General features: G+C 39.8%; 1 protein-coding gene across 17 annotated transcripts in view; it reads left to right on the top strand.

The window, feature by feature from the left end:
- Positions 1–16,994, top strand: part of Dnc (phosphodiesterase dunce) — a 317,538-nt gene that overhangs the window by 230,889 nt on the left and 69,655 nt on the right. Inside the window, exons 1-2 of one of the 17 annotated variants that reach the window (XM_077410121.1) lie at positions 794–1,028; positions 5,537–6,180. The exons of 15 other annotated variants lie outside the window; for them this stretch is intronic. In XM_077410121.1, the coding sequence (XP_077266247.1) occupies positions 5,942–6,180 (239 nt within the window). In that variant the 5' untranslated portion in view covers positions 794–1,028; positions 5,537–5,941. Of the gene's footprint in view, positions 1–793; positions 1,029–5,536; positions 6,181–12,558; positions 12,636–16,672; positions 16,883–16,994 lie in introns of those variants that run through there. One more of the 17 variants, XM_077410120.1, reaches the window with a different exon arrangement.

The following is a 16,994-nucleotide window of genomic DNA, read 5'->3' as shown; positions in this document are numbered from 1 at the left end:
AGGACTTCTATTAACCGACAAAGTGGAATTACGTATTTGAATTACAGCGGTCTACAACGACTGTTTCGAAGCGATTCCGACAACTTTGCCGCCACGTGAGATTGGTTTTCAAATGTATTTTGACGCTTGTAGACAAAGGTCACAATCAGAGAACAAACGTTGGGCGAAGTAAATGTTGAAGATATATAAAGATTGCCCCAATTTATCATCCAATATTAATAACGTAATAGTGACAGTATCTCTTTAGTTCTCAGCATTCTTCGCAGCAATTAATTTAATCGCGAGGCACATCGCCGCAATCTTGGAAAGTGTTTACATTCTAGCTTCCCCGGCAAAGTAATCAGAGCCAGCCATTAGCGTCCGTGATCGTCGGAGCTAATTCATCGCATCGACCTTGTCGATGTTGACCCGTCTATCGGAATCTATTAATTATAACAAGCAGCACTGTAGCCGTGTGTCATTATTCGATCATATGCAGACCGGACGATGCCGCGAGATGAGAGTTAAAAGTCGCTCGCGATTTACGCCGATTTACGCGACACGACACAGTGTGACACGTGGCCGCGGCATGGCGACTACGATGGTAGGGATAGACAGGCGAACCAGTCATTAATATATTACATTCGTCGGCTTTTCTCACCGCTCGTCGCCGCCGCCGCCGTCGCCGCCGCCGCCGCCGGCCGTCGCAATCGCGGTCGCGGGAGTGCGCAGCGTGGCACAACGCGATGCAACTTGCGCGCCGGTGCGTCTGTCGCGTGACCGCGAAGCCGCGGCCCGCCAACCTTAGTTGGCGTCGACTCACGTGGACGTGCGGCGGTGCTGAACGCCGCGTTCGTCTCACTCTCGTTCCCTATCGCTTTGAGTCGCGTCGACGTGCTCGAGACGGTCAATCGCGCTAATTGGTCGCGCTAATTCGCTCCCGCGGTTAATCATGCGCGCCGCGTCTCGGCCGGCCGACCGTTCGTTCGGCCGCTCGCGTCCCGTTGGGTTTCAGATGTCCTCGTCGTGGACGAAAACCGGTTCTCATGGTGCGTCGTGATCTTTAGTTTCCTACTTTCCGCGTCAGTGTTATCGCACGCAGCAGCACACGATTATCGATTGTTCCGGGAGCTACGTATACGTAGCTGTCGCGAAATACGTCACTTATCGCTCATTCCCGGGTCTCTCTCTCAGCCGTTCCTCGGTGTTTCGGCGCGTACACCACATCGGGAGTTTAACTTATGATTTAATTGATCGAAACATCAGTATGAATCATCCGTTCTCAGAATAAACACGAGATCGTTTTTTCAGCTACGTAGTGAAAGATTAAATCGAAGTAACGCAAAATGAAAGCGGAGCGATTCGATGAAAGAGTGATTTTATTAGAGCAATCTGAAATTAAAACATGAAAAGTCTAAGGAACTTCTGTTTAAAAAATAAACTTATCAGGAACCTTTTCTTCACTCATTTATAAGAGACCCAGCATTTGCAGGAGAACTAAAATACTCGAAAATATATATATTTAAACAAGCAATTAAGATGCGCGATGTGCTCTTTTTAAATTGCAAAGCGATAAAACTACGTTGTTATTAGAGCACAATATTTCTGTCACGAGATCGACTTCGTTTCCTGCGCTACATTGTGCATGTGTACGCGGCGGCGTAAATAATTTAAGCGTGACTATAACATATCGGTGTAACGAGGTTTCCAGTTTTATACTGTTCCCGTTACAGTGTGTGTTTGCGAGTCATTCGAATACTACGCTTTACGTCGCCTCATTAACTCGATCTTATTTAAATGGTAATTAGACTTTGAATATTTATTAGAAATCTCGAAATCGTTGCAACGAAAACCGCATAAAGGTTATTAAATGATCATTGAATGATGCATTAGCTCGATTGATATTTATCAAAAGAACAAATGTATAGAGCAAACAGGTATATCGTATGCACGTATGACTGCATGAATAATGATCATATAATGTTCAAAAGTCACTTTTGCTGCGTTATCATTTATGATATTCACATTCATTCACATTCAGAGCAGTTTAAGCGCACGCCAGGAAATCCGGCATACCTCTCGGATATACATACGTCGTTTTGTCAACGAGTCATTAAGGTCATTGAAGATTCAGTGTTGTTATCGCGGCACTTATTTCATTGGCCGAACGCTGACGCGAATAAATCAACGGCAGATAAATCGGCGTCGTGCTGCCGTGCGACGCGAGACAAATTTGCAGAGAGGAAAGGAAGAGCTTCGCTTTTGAATTTTGTTTCTTTTCTCAGCTCATCCGGTATCACAATCGGTGAAAACGTATACTCGTAACGTTTCATGCGAGCGTATTCGCGTGAGCTTTTTCTCTAGCAGCGGAAGTCCCTCGGGAAGCCACGATATGCATTGTCTAATATACTTGATGCGATCGCCATTATACGCAATTCATATATATGCGCGTATGTGTGTCGTGCATGATTTTTTTTACGCAACATGTGAAAAATATATAGAACAATCACGGATATACATATACGGTTTTTCCGCGCCACGTTCCGAGTTCAGTAATCATTTCGCGATCGGCCGAGGTACTTGTTGAGTCGCCGTCATACCGAAGGCTCCAATTTTCCTAATGGATTTTATCGACTCCCGACATAGTCCACGGTGTGATATTTTCTAACCAGCTATTCGCCTTCGTTCGCCATTGTGCAAATTTTTGGTACGACCGCGAATATCCCTGCATGCATCGAGGTATAAGTACCCGCGGAGGAAACAAAAGATTTGCGGTCATATCGCAGTTTCTTACTCGAATCGCGGTGCACTGCAACTGGTATAAAGATTCGCTCCAATCTCCTGAAGTGTTCTGAACCATTTGTCAGTAGCGTTGTTGTACTCGTTATTGTTTCCTTTCTCAATGAAAAATATATTTTCATCTACTGCCCAGGCACACGGCGAATTTATAGATCGAGTAATGAAAATTTTTTCTTATAAAAGATGTCGCTTTCCGAATCAGGATTTAATAAAGTATGCTGTGGGATATTGATATTAATTTCATAGGAACAATTGCGTCTTTTAGAATGCGCTTAGCTCCACTTGAGCGCTATATGTATACTTGAGCAATGACGTCATCGATCTACGGTACGAGTCATGGTCGGTCGCAGTTAAACAAAGAATCGCTATCAGCCGAAGTTAATTACTCCGCTTTCAGCAGGCTTTTTGTTAAACATCAAAGCCATTGTCACTATACAAAGGCAATAAGTTACATTTCACTTTTTCGTATTTATGCGGTGTTTCGTCATGATGCATCTTTATAATTAACGTCACAGAAATGTTTTCTTTTCGCGAATTTCATATAAATAATGGCCTGATTATTTATATTAATTGTTTTGCTGAGGTGAGGGTATATAGTAACGAGTAGCAATTAATAATATTAATATCGTTCAAGTACATCATGAATATTATAGGCTTGAATGTCGGACAATGATATGTAAAAGTACAATTGTCGCCTCGGTTAATATCGCAACACGTGTGTTTTCGCAATCGAAGAAATTCCGCAATGTCAGCAGAAATGTAGATTATGATTGAGAAGCGCATACAATGTCCGCTCGGTATCTCACGGGCGATAAAACAATCTATTAACGAACCATTAAACTCGAGCATGTTTGAGCATTATAAATTTAAATGTTAAGAATCGAGGCCGGAACCATAAATTCGTTTATGGTTATGGCATGGGAGAAATATATGTCGGCTTGTGCGGTAAATTTACGCCCCGTGTACCGTACCCGCCGCCGGGCATTTAATTGTTAATTTACGATGGAAATCACTTAATGTCCATGGACAAGTCCCGTGCTCCGTGTATTATATGGCGCGTTACGTAGAGCGAGAGACAATTTTTGAATAACACGATTTGATGAAAAGCGCATCATCGCGGCTTCTGATCGGATTGCATCTCAAATGAGTTTAATAAATCTTAACTTGCAAAGTAAACCAATTAACCACGCCGCAACGAGCTATCGCAAATGTAATAAACTATAGCTTGCAAGAATTTTTTATGCCGACAAGAAACATTTTATGTTACGCCAGCACAGATTCAAGACCATTCAAATTACTTCTTTTTATCGCGATTTCACCTCGTCGACACCTCGCGCTCGCTCTTATTTGTTGTAGTTACGTGCTTCGTCGGCACGTTAACAGCAGAAAAGAAATGTCATGGGCGACGACATTTCCATTGTACCTGCCGATACAACAAAAACGCGGATAGTTCTATTCCGCGGCGCACTTATTATTAGAAGGGACATTTCATATCAAAAGAATAATTTTTAATTGTCTCGAAATACTTCCTTTCTCAGCAAGACCTTATTTGCATTAAGCGTTTGCTCTTGTGTATCTCATATGTCGCTACATAAACTTCCATATACAAATTACTTTTATCGTTCGGCACGAAGTTTCGGCAATTTCAGACGCGACACATCATTTCTCAGCGATGTCGCATAATTTTTCAAAGACGAAAAAGGAACGCTTTCCTGTGTTATTATATGCGCGAATACGTTTTTCCGTCTGGCTCGTCACATAGCTGTCGGCAACTTTCGAACAATAAATATTGTTCTTGGACGATATTGGCTTGGCTCTAATAACAAGTAGCACGCGGATCAATTTAAATGACGTCAGATTATTGCGTTGTCAGCTTTGTTCAACACCCATACGACAGTTTCTCGAGGAGTGTAAAGCTTGTCAGTTGTAACGTGGCCTATTTCTCATTGTATCACGCGTGCGATTTTCATCTTTGTCAACCGCTAATGTGCTCCAAAGGAACATCACATTTACGCTCTTAAATTTATCCATATCTAAAATAATGGAAAAAAGAAAATGTAACTACACGGCGGAGTTTTATACTTAAAATTATTATTTCCGAATATGCCTGGAATACTTTTTGAGCATTATTATAGAGAATTATTTTATTAAAAACGTTATATATAATTGCTTTTTGTTTACGTATAAACTGCGTTTATTTTAAATGCGCGAACGCATTTCAACTTGGCACATACTGCTCGAAATAAATTTAGTTGCCATAGAGAAAACAAATATTAATATTTTTCGACGCCAAGGAGAAATTGCAAAACGTAGAAGATGATTGATGAAACGGTTTTATTATACTTATCTGTTTGTTTTAGCGAATTTATTGTGCCTCTTTGAAAGCCGTCTAATTAAAACTCGGCCATGATTTTAAAATACCTTGGCTCACGTTGATAACCTATAGCTTAATTGCATGAATTTTAATTGTACTTATCTGTAAGCCAAAACTGTATCAAGACAGCTTTTGCCTTTCTTCGTGTATTTTTTATTTACCATTATTATTGCATACAATGCTCGAAACGGAGACGAAATTTCCGAAGTCGCATCATTAAAGTACAGCTTTAATGCGTAATTTGCGATTTAAAATTAGAAATAAAAGAAATAAGCAAAAATGTAAATAAAAGTAAGAAACGACAGCTATTTTTACCTCCCGATGCTGTGTAAAAAAAAAATTGAATCACTACATCCTATAATGTCGAGAAATTTCTCTTATCAGAGGAGATTCCGAACCCCGAAGGAAATCTATAAGTTCATCCAAGATGGATTGGACATATGTGATACATTCGGAAAACACCGATTTCATGCATTTCATGGGCGAAAAGTTTTAATGAAATACAGGTTGCAGAAAATAACTTCATTATTCACTCTGTGTTGCCCGTTGTGATACAACCGAATAAAATCACCACGAATACGTGCGACAAGATGAGATTCACGCGCAAAAGACTGAAGAAATGGAACGAGAGCTTCTCTCAAATTCGCGCGAGAGACGCGCAGTTGTCTCGAGCTGTCGATATCGTGGCAAAAGTGAACTCGTGGAAATAATGTCGAGAAACGCCGAATTGTAATTATCGCGCCTCGATGAGAGAGTACCGGCGCGCGAAAGTGAGGGAAACGCGCGAAGATGATCGCGGCGTCGCTCTTCATCTGGGCGCTAACAAGATCGCGGGATCGATCGGAAGTCGGGCTCGAGGGCAGGCGAGATTCCCGAAGGGACTCACTGTACGGTCGGGACGATCGGGACCGTGCGGATTCCAGGCGGAATTCCAGGGAAACGGCGACGATCGGGCTAGCCATCGTCGACCGAAGACGGCATCGTCCTCGACGGCACTCGCGTCGTTATTATGTCGATCGTAACAAGAGGTGAGTGGCATGTCGCGAATTGGCGGAATGTAGCAAAATTCTGGATGTGATAGGAATTGTGTCGTTCAATCGCGGATGAGAGTGCGATTGAATTAATTGGGGTAGGGATTTGAGATAAAGATTATACGGATAACCGGAACGCAAAAGAGAAAACGTAAGCTACTATCGCGTAATTTAACGTTTTTCCGTGGAAATTATCCCTAATATAAAATATTGGGCTCGAGATGAAAAGGATAGAATGGCAACGTGCCCGCATTCCTTTCTTCATCATCGCTTTTAAGCGTTGTGAAGCGAGAGCTTTATTGAGATAAGCTGTAGTCGCTTAATAGCGCTTTACGATCATATCCATGCACTGAGGTTTATTAAATCCGATCCCTTTTTGCCCTAATGCTAATGTAATCGATGTACTCTCCGTGGTCGCGGGAGAGCTTGTCGACTACACGACGAAAATCAATTACTGTCCGCTGTCCAATAGAGCAGGACGAGGTCGCGAAATAATACATCAATATTAATGCATCTTGCGACTATTAGACTGAGCATCACGCACATTATCGTCTGAATTAATTCTTTATCGTCGTGCTTCAATCGCATTCAGCACCAGTTTATTTATAATTTTTATCTCAGCACAGTTTATCGATAAACGTCTCATAACGATTGTTCGATGATACGCGGCCAAAAATAGCGACGGATGAGATCAATTCTTTTTTCTCCGTGTTATTAACATAAAGAAAGATTTAAGAGTAAAATTTACATGTTAAAACGCGTTCTTTTATTGCACAGTTTTGGAAATACGGGGAAAATATGGAGGAATTGTCATATTTACATACTCTCGATCGCACTCGCAATATTTTCCGGGTTATCGTCTCGGGAACCGACGGGTTTCGATGCAAAAACCGGGATTTTGCACGCGGAACTCCGTATCTACACGATCATTTGCATAATATTGTACTTGCGCCGTCATGAATGGCGCGCTGTATGTGCTCCGATTGTAGTTTTTTACGCCACCTTCGTAAGTCGGATATCATATCTGCGAGCGCGCGAGGAGTTCTTGACACAAATCTGGCGACCCTGAAGGGTATGTAGATGATAAACCGTCCTTAACAATCGCGTAGCACGCTAACTCTTTCGGGATCGATATTGCGCTTTTAAGCAGGGGCAGGGGGGTTCAGACTACCAAATTCTTCAATAATCTTTTGGCGCCTGCTTGGTACTTTCGCTTGGTAAAAATCGCAGCCACTGAGATGATCATTTAGATATTTGTATGGAGTTTGCGCGCGCGGAAATTAAAGTTGTTTTCCTCTCGTGACGATTCCCTCGCGACGATCTTCATGTCTTCTGTATGTCTTCATGCTACAGATTTCGCTGTGCAATTTCGTCGTTACGACACACTCGAACCTCCACACGCGCAGAACAGAAAAGAAGGTGACGTTCGTGGAAAATGTACGGGGCTTAATGCGATTTGATACTCGTTAACGGACGCCTACACAACCTTATTGTTATAGATCGCGTTCACTGGACGAGCCAGAGTTTCCCGTGTCGAATGGGGGGATACATCGGGCCAATTTTTCACAAGCGCTCTTCGAGAAAATCGATACACAGTACCCTTCGCAGATCAACCCTCATTCTCGCTTTTCTTACAGTCTCTCGACGTTTTATCGGCGCTCTCGCTAAATCCCGATTGCTCTCTAAATTGATAAAATGTCTGCTATTTGCTCCTTTACCAGCCGCGAGTTCTTGAAAAGACTTCGTTCTTCTCATTGTCTATGAGAAGAACTCTCTTACTGTTCGACGTATTGCAAGAAAAGATTTTAGAAAAGGTTTTTACCAAAAAATCTAAGAAATTCTGAGCGGATGGAATCTTTAAACTTTGTAAAAGAGACGGCGAAAGATCGTGGAGGACAAAACATATTTACAATACAGGTGAATAAAGATATATCTACGTATGAAAACAACTCTTTTGCATTTCTTTAAAAAAATCGACGTGACTAATACAATATTAACTTGAAAATCTTAGCTTATATAGAATTGACGCCAGATTTAGTATAACAACTTTTTCCATTGCCCGTGTTTTGATTTCATACGCCAAGAACGCTTTCTGGATCTTAACGCGATGGAACTTGAAAAGGAAAGCGGATTTCTCTCTCTCTCTCTCTCTCTCTCTCTCTCTCTCTCTCTCTTTCTCTCTCTCTTCAACAAATCTTGTCCTTTCCTTTCTAGAGCATAATTCCGTAAATGATTTACTTTTATTTGAAACATGTGAAATCCGTTCTCTATATCAAGGTTTATACTGAAACTCGATAAGACTAGAGAAGTAAATTCGAACTTATAAATAATATAAGCAAAAGTATGATTGAAAATTATCCAGAATGATAAAGAATTAATAATTCTTACATTTTTAATTTAGTTTTTCTGAAATACATTTTTTAAAACGATATCTATTATTGTTACAGATTAAATATAATAGAGGATAGATTTTTATTATTTACCAGAAGTTAAGAGAATCTGAAAATACATTTTAATTATTAAGGAGCAGATATAAATTTATTTAATTAGCAAATTTTTTTAAATATTTTAACAGACATTAATATATTCGATATATCTTGATTTCAAAGTTTAATAAAGGTTAAATAATAGAGGAAGGATTTTTATTATTTATACAAGAAGTTCAAGAGAATATAAAAATTTAAATATTAATTATCACGAAGCAGATATGTGAATTTATTTGATTAGCAAAAAATTCTTTAATAATTTAATAAGTCATTAATGATATTCGACATATCTTGGCTTCGAAGTTTAAATGAAACGACATTTCACAAATATCTACATATATATGAATCTTTTGGTAAATGAGGACGAACTGCATGATTTATTCACAAGCTCGTTTGCGTTAGCATCTTTACGAGAATTATTTTTTACTGTTTGTACTAATAAAACATTATATGTACACGCATAATTTTGAATATGCATAATTTAGTCATGTGAGTTACAATTTACGTGAACCTGTTTCGGTGAAATTAAAGCAACGAAATGTGCGATAACACAAATTCAGTTTATTTTTCTTGGTTTATACGCAAATAAATTAGAACCAAATGTTCGAACTCAAGTTAGGCGCAGTTTCGTTCAGTTTCCAATAAATTTCCTTATCGTTATCTCTCGCAAAGACTCCGTTACGGAAAATCGAGACGCCCGTTGCACACTTTTGTTCGCGCGTATTTACCCGTTCTTTACCATCCATCACTCACCGATACGTCTCCGTAAAAGGGTTTTTTTCCTATCCGTATCGTATATCACCTCGGAACCGGCGCATGCCAATTCGAGATTTCCATGTAAACGAGATGACCGTCGTTGCCGTCATGTTCGTATTCGCACGTAACAGAATCCGGCGATCGATGGTGCACTCATTCATGAATAAATGTGCAATCGCGATTGCATCTTGTTCCCACGTCACGCATAATAACGACTTTAATTAGCGTAACGCGATTGCGGGAGCTGGTCGGAACGAGAAGTTATAAAATTGTCGTGTACAAATTTTTAAATACCCACAATAAAAAAAATAAAGCATTCATTTAGCTTCGGAAAACAAAACAAACAAGGTAATAGAACAGATTTGAAAAGGCTGATTGCATCAAAAAGTGTTTCCGCGTATCTGCATTAAAAATTCTGCCCTGAAAATTTAAAACGATGAAATTTCGTATCGGTAATATGCGTGTACATTTATCTTTATATTCCGAATAACAAATAAACAGATGAATTATTTAAAAGATCGATAAATAAAAAAGCATATATCAGGGCACGTATTATGGAACTTTTCGGAATGGATTCCGATCGGAAGTGTTCAGTTATTTTTCTTAGATTTCTATTGTCTTTTCAATAGGGAAAACGGAATAATTCCGATCGGAATCCATTCCGAAAAGTTCCATGATACGTGCCCAGATGTAATTCGTGTTGCGGTAATTAAACTTCAAATTCTACGTGTGTATAATACAATAAATATTGATGGCAAAGTGTAATGCATTGATTTTTTACATAAGTCCACACGAAGTGTCTCAGTGTAGACGTGCAAATTTCATGAAGTATAACTTGCAAGAAAATCAGTCTATTATACCAGCTCCATTAATCTGTTCCGCAGGTGTTAGCAGCTGTTTTCTTTTTTTCTTCCTGTTGCATTCTCTCTCCGCGCTTCTTTACCGCCACACAATATTTCGTTATGGCAGATAAAAGTCGCGTGCGCCTTCATAAATATCTGATAAACTTAAACCATAAAAGTTTATATTAAATTAAATAGCGCGGCGTGTTAATAAAACTGCGAAGTTGCACTCGCGGCGAAGTTTATATATTCCGAAATGACGTACGTCGGGTTTATAAGATAAATGTTTAAAAATTATGGCGAGGCACAGCTGCAATTTATGACGTCGTAACGTTTCACTCGCATTCTTTCGCCGATTGTTGTTCCCGTGGCTGTTTTATCGCTTCATAATTGGTTAAGTATTCCGCGCGTACGTGGAGCTGTCTTTCGCGATCTCCGAAAATGTAATACGCCATAACGGAGCAATTGAAAGACATAACACACATTTGCTGTAATTACCTGTGTTGGCAAGACCTAATAGTTTATTTTATTGATAATATTCAGCACATTCAATTTAATTACTGTTCAGTATCAGTATGTAAAGCCTAATAGCTTTTCTCATTATTATATAAAATTTATATAATGTTTTTCTTACAACATTCGCAATTAGGCACGTCATTTCGATGTGAATTAAATCATTTCAACACTATTCTCGATCCGCAAAAATTTTCCATTTGATGGATATAACGATATTATATTATCGACTCGTTATATTGCGCCCTACTTATGCGGGCGCTTTTACTTTTCTTTTTGCCATTAAATTGCGCAATACATTTTATAGATAATTAGAGACAATCATACTTTGCGAGGTGCAATTAGGTGACGCGACGATTTTCCTCGCGATAAACGTGTCACTTCGCCACTCATTGTTCGTTCTTCCAATCGAGTTGATTCTTCAATTTGCGTCAATAAAATATAAATCAGGTTGTCATCAATTCCGATTTATTAAATTTTCATGGCATTACTCTCTCTCTCTCTCTCTCTCTCTCTCTCTCTCTCTCTCTCTCTCTCTCTCTCTCTCTCTCTCGTGATTGCACGGTATTTTTAATGACTCGCTAGCGATATAGCGTCGCGATAATTATGATTAAAATGTACTATTGATAATTATTACATTATTCAAGAAAATATTTTTATGAAGAATAAGTGTGCGCATGAGGTGCGGTGTAGTTGATGTTCTCATATTATGGGAATTTTTTAACATCATATTTTACCCGATAATATAGTTCAATTACCGAGCAAGCCAAATAACCGGGAGTATACTGTATTATTCTTTTGTCTATCTGAAATTCTCTTTATTTTTCTGACAACGGTCGACACCAATCGTTTATTCATTTGAAATAATGGTCGCAAATGAAATTGTTCTGTCTTGACATATCTGTTGTCTCTATTGTTCGTCGTCATGAAGCGTAGGGGAATAAAGGATCGCTGTCGTTATCTCGTGTACATACAAATTACGCTTGATCTATCATAATTATTTCACAGCAATTTCTTTGCACTTTCGTTATACGGAGGAAGTCCTCGTTGAGCGCGTAATTGAATAAGCGCGAAACTCGAAGACCTGCGACTAATCTTTGTTTTACGGAAACGTTTACACGATTTGATGCTTGCGCAATGGTATAATAGTATAATGCTTTTTATTATGTTTCACGGAGCACGCGATCAACTGCGAATTTCTCAAGTTTCGCAGAAAACGGCAAATTCTGCATCTACGTACCGTTATATAGAAACGTATATAGCGACAAAATACAACGCGCAGATATACAATGGTTCTATTTATAATATCAAGGCTGATCGTGAGTCTCCTTAATTCCGTTCATATTTCATCTCTCTTGACATATTGATTGATAATTGATTATTCGATTAAGGTTACTCGAATATCCGACGGAATCTTGCTCTCTCCTCCATGACCAGACGTTGGTGCTTCAGCAGAATTTTAATTTGGGGATTAACTGCAAAAATATTTGCAATTAAATAACAAAAGGGAGATTTAGGTTCGTGCGTCTAATCACATTCTTCGCTAAGAAAATATTTACTCCGGAGTTTGTTTGAAGAATCTCCCTGAGCGAGAGAGAAAACACGGGGATCTCTCGCATAGATGCGGAGCAGAGAGGGAAAGAGATAGGGGAACCTATATCGTTGTTAGATAAGCGAAGCGCAAATATATATACGCGGTGAACCGATTTCGCTCGTCGAGAATGATAGCAACCTATAGACTTCGGAGTGTGATGCGCGCAGCTATAACGCGGGTATAAGCAACAGACACCGGCATGGCAAGAGTCAGTTCGCGTCTGGCACGCGACCGACGAGGTCGGTCATCGCTTTTCGCGAAGTAAAGATCGGCCTGATACTTCGTATCGACGTATTCTCCGAGGCTTTGAAACATCGGGACGGTCGTCGAGAGCGATTCCGTCTGATTCCGAGCGGTTAATTCGCGATTAGCCAAGATGTAGAGCTCTCGCGCGACTCTCTCGCAAACTTCGACGTTTGCTCGTATGTGAACGTAAGCGGTGTGCTCCGGCGCATTAGAGTTCAAACGATCTAATGACAAACTGTCGTTGAGTGTGCGAAGGATGTCTCCCGCGAGATCTTGAGTCATAAGTGCAGGGTAGATAAATCAAGTTGACGGCTGAGTGCGCGTCGAGTGAGGGCGAAAGTTTCGTACGATATTTCGATCACGATCATCGTGTCGCGTGAGTGCGTACGCATCGAGATTGCGTTATTAAAGAAAGGAAAAAAAATAGAAAATGTGCTTTAGGAATAGCCCAATAGTTTCTGTGAAGAAAAGTATGTACACTGTGTAAAGAGAATATTTAATATCTTCTGACAGAAAACCGTATAAGTATTTCATATTAAACGTGAGCAACGCGATGGAACTTAGAAAATTTAATCTTACTTCAAAAAAGCAACGTTGGAAAGATGTAGCGAGGGAATAATGAAACACATTTGTCGGCGGGGTCAAACGTTGATAGCTTGCGCCGGAGAAAAATGATTTTTTTTTATTTTTTGTTATCGAAGGCAATCCCGGGGCGCTCCCCATCTTCCATCGGCTTCGTTAGTTTTCTGTATCTATTCAAACATTCGCCATAACCGAATTGTCATCTGTATCTATATCGCGAACACGTATCAGCGGCCAGATTATCGACCATGTGATTGCATATGTTCCAGTTGCAAAACAATATGATTCCTACGGCTTTGTTTTACGATTTTGCAGTGGATAAGCAACTTTATGCACGGCTAAAAAATACGGAATTTTGCGTATCTATATTCTAGAATTTTATATTCGTGAAAAAAATCTCTGACAGGGTTTGGACTAGCATTATCTAGAAAAAAAGTGGTGATAAATGTTCAGCATATACGCGACGGGTTATGGCAACGTTGATTCTGATTCTGATAAATCGATTTCACTCCGTATAGTCATTGATTGATATCGGTCTATTAATTGATATCCGCGCCGTAGACCTGGTTGCCATTGGGGACTTCATTGGGTTTGACGTCGTCACGTAAACCTGTAATGAATTTATCCGCATCAGGATACGCGTAATTGGACTGGATAAATAAGTTATAGCGGTGTCCCGATGCGAACCGAAAACATTACAGAAAATTCTAAGGGAAAGCGTGACTAGCTGCGAACCAGAAAGGGGGGATGCTGACTTTGATCACTCTCTTGATTGTGACTACGAGAGAAACTTTTAATTTTATTTTCTGCAATTTATAAAAATCCTTATCGTATTTTTTCAGTGTATAAATCACAAGTATAATTGTACAATTTTTTAAAGAGAAAAGTGTTAAGTGTACTATATAAGCTACAGTGAATGAAACAAAATATCAAAACAATGATAATTTCGAGGATTCTTTGAATGGTGAATGAGAAAACCAAAGTACTAATGAGGTATCATCATTACCGCACGATTTTAATGCTTCTAATTTTAATATAAATAAATTTCATCTTATTTTATATATCCGCGCCATTTTATCCATTAAAGATGCGAATAATTTTTTCGCGATCTTCGTAACGTTATTTCAAATTCATCTTTGGTCAGAGTGTATCTTTTTCCTGCACAATGCACCGAGGTATTTCTCCGGCGTGCTATTTGCTACTTTCTCCTTGTTTTTTCTCTATCTTTACTTATGTCGCGCGCGATTTTGTCGAGAGCGCACTAATCTCGTTGCCTCAAGCAAACTTTTGTGTTACGCTAATTAGCGTGTCGCGTTAATGGCTGAGCTCTTTGTCTTCGCGGAAAACAATACCTAACAGGTTCGTTTCAGTAACTTTGGGAGTAGCTTTGAGGAAGACTTCTGCGTTGCTTTATTTACTGTTCTTACTATAATATAGTATCTTTATTACACATAGTAATATAACAACATTCTCGGAATTTAATCCGAGCTTTTCAGGTAATTCGAATCTTTGCAGAAAACAAGAATATAAAATATTTCTAGTATAAAATAATCAAGTATAAAATCTTATCCTCGTGTTTCAAGAGAACATGTTAAAGGTGACTTTAGGTCCATTACCGAGGCGAAACCAGAAAAGTGCTCGACATCGTTCGCATCGCAAGTTAGCTCTTTCCCTCTCTTTTCCTTCCTGCTCTTTCAAACCTTTGCGCTTCATACTTTTCGAGAGGCAATTAAAGTAAATCAGAATATCTAATTAATGAACTAGTCACATTACAGAGATAAAAAAATCACGATAAGATATTGTACGGAGATGACTGGAGATAATAAAATTTTTAAATGTCATCAGACTATATTTAATTAACGTGAAAAAGCATTTCTTTCTCGACGTTGTGACGTTAAATAAAGAGGAATTATATTGTAAAATACAAATCTGCAAATCGTTTTGTAGAAGACGTCGTAATTACATTTCCGTCTTCTCGGAAATCCATTTACAATCTTGCTATCAGTGTAGCCTTTGCTGAACCATTAAGGGAAATCGACCAGCGTGGGACTCAGTTATAAGTTGCTCCAATTAATCGTCCGTCGAGACGCGAAGTTAGGTTGTAACAAACTGTCGTCTATTTCAAAGATAACGTCGCACATTCTCGTTAGGTAAACTATAGATTCCGTCAAGACTCAGACGCATCGATGTTCTTGCACGGTGTTCTTGCACCGTGTTCTTGCACCGCTTCATGAATGATGCATTCTCATCTTGCACGTTTCTCGCTCTGTTTACCCCGGCGGGAATATCGTGGCAATATGGATTATTCTCCTCCTCGACTTCTTGATCCCCTCGGCGAAGGTGAGAATCAATTTTTCGAATGGCCGCTGGTGTCGCCGATTCTTTGCCGTATGAGAGATCGCTGTAGACATTTCAAATTGGCTAGAAAATGAAACGCGGCCGAAACCGTTGTGACCCAGACGACGGTTGGATATTTCCTCGAGAATTTAAAAAAAATTAAAAAATTATTAGCTCGATCTTCGTGCCGAAGAGCACGTCGTTCTCGTAAAATAAAAATTGCAAAACTTGTAGTATTATGTACATACGTTAGTCTTCATTCTTTCTCTCTTTTCTCTCGGTATTTTTATTCCAAAATGTAGTAAAAATGATTCCTCAATTAACTGATAAGTTGAAAGCGTGACCTGAATGAAAACTGTTCCCCCGGCAAAATGGTTATATACGAGTTGGTAAACAATGGCCAGCGCTTTCGCGAAACTCAAATAGGACTGAAGCACTAAATTGTCGAGTTACACGAAGTACCGAAATTCTCTTTGGCTACGTTATCTCGCGGTGCAGATAATACAATTTGTTCGTAAAACGGCGATGTGTGTTACGTGTCGTGACTCTCTATCGCGACATGTGGGCCGTAATATGAACTATTATTCTCTTACCCGACGTAATGGTCTTTTACAAATAACATCGTAAAGAACCACTCTGATCGAAAGAGCGTTTTGCGGGACTTTTCTCGCGCCGGGGAGTCACATTCCCGCGTTTATGATAATGCTTCGATGTAAATTGCTAGCCGTTACAGGGAAAGTTTTGAAAGCGTTTCTAGAGAAGAGATCATTTGTGTATAAATCGGCCAGTTAGAAGTGATGTAACGACGACAATTTGTGCAGAAGTTTTAATGAGAGCGAAGTAATTACTTTCAACGCACAATATTACAAGCGCAAGTATCGTGGATTGATTTATCGATCAATAATGTCGTTCACCCGCCGCTAATCCGACTCTGCTACAGCAGAGCCAGCTGGAGCGAGAAACAGTTCGGTAACAGGAGAGCTCGAAAGACACAGTCGTGTTACGCAACCTCGATGTAAACGCACTCAACGCGAACACCGTCGGAGATAAATAACGCTCGGTGGAAATCTACTCTCTGGGTCGGATGTTACTGTGACGCGCACATGTAAAGCTTATAAATATCGGGGATATAGAAACGGGGATAGCCGCCGTGTTCAAACGTTTCTCAAGATGAACGAGTACGCCCTCGTTATACCCCACGAAGTTGCTCCCAGATTGGCGCGAAGGGATTCGGGAACCATGAAAGTAACACTTCCGTTGACCTCCTTTAGGAGACACAGCGGGTGCGTTTCTACGTTCTCACGAGTGAAGCCACATCCGAAATTGGTGTACGTCGCAGTCCCGTAAGTGCTCTATAATCTTCACAACAAACGCCTTAAGAAAATATCGTATCGCATTATCTGTGAACAATTAAATGCGTCTAATTACGTTAGCACAGTCACTGCAGCATAATTA

This window comes from Temnothorax americanus, unplaced genomic scaffold, assembly GCF_048541705.1.
Source record: "Temnothorax americanus isolate GAGA-0224 unplaced genomic scaffold, ASM4854170v1 Scaffold28, whole genome shotgun sequence".
NCBI lineage: Eukaryota > Metazoa > Arthropoda > Insecta > Hymenoptera > Formicidae > Temnothorax > Temnothorax americanus.
This window is presented reverse-complemented; position numbering and strand designations above follow the sequence as displayed.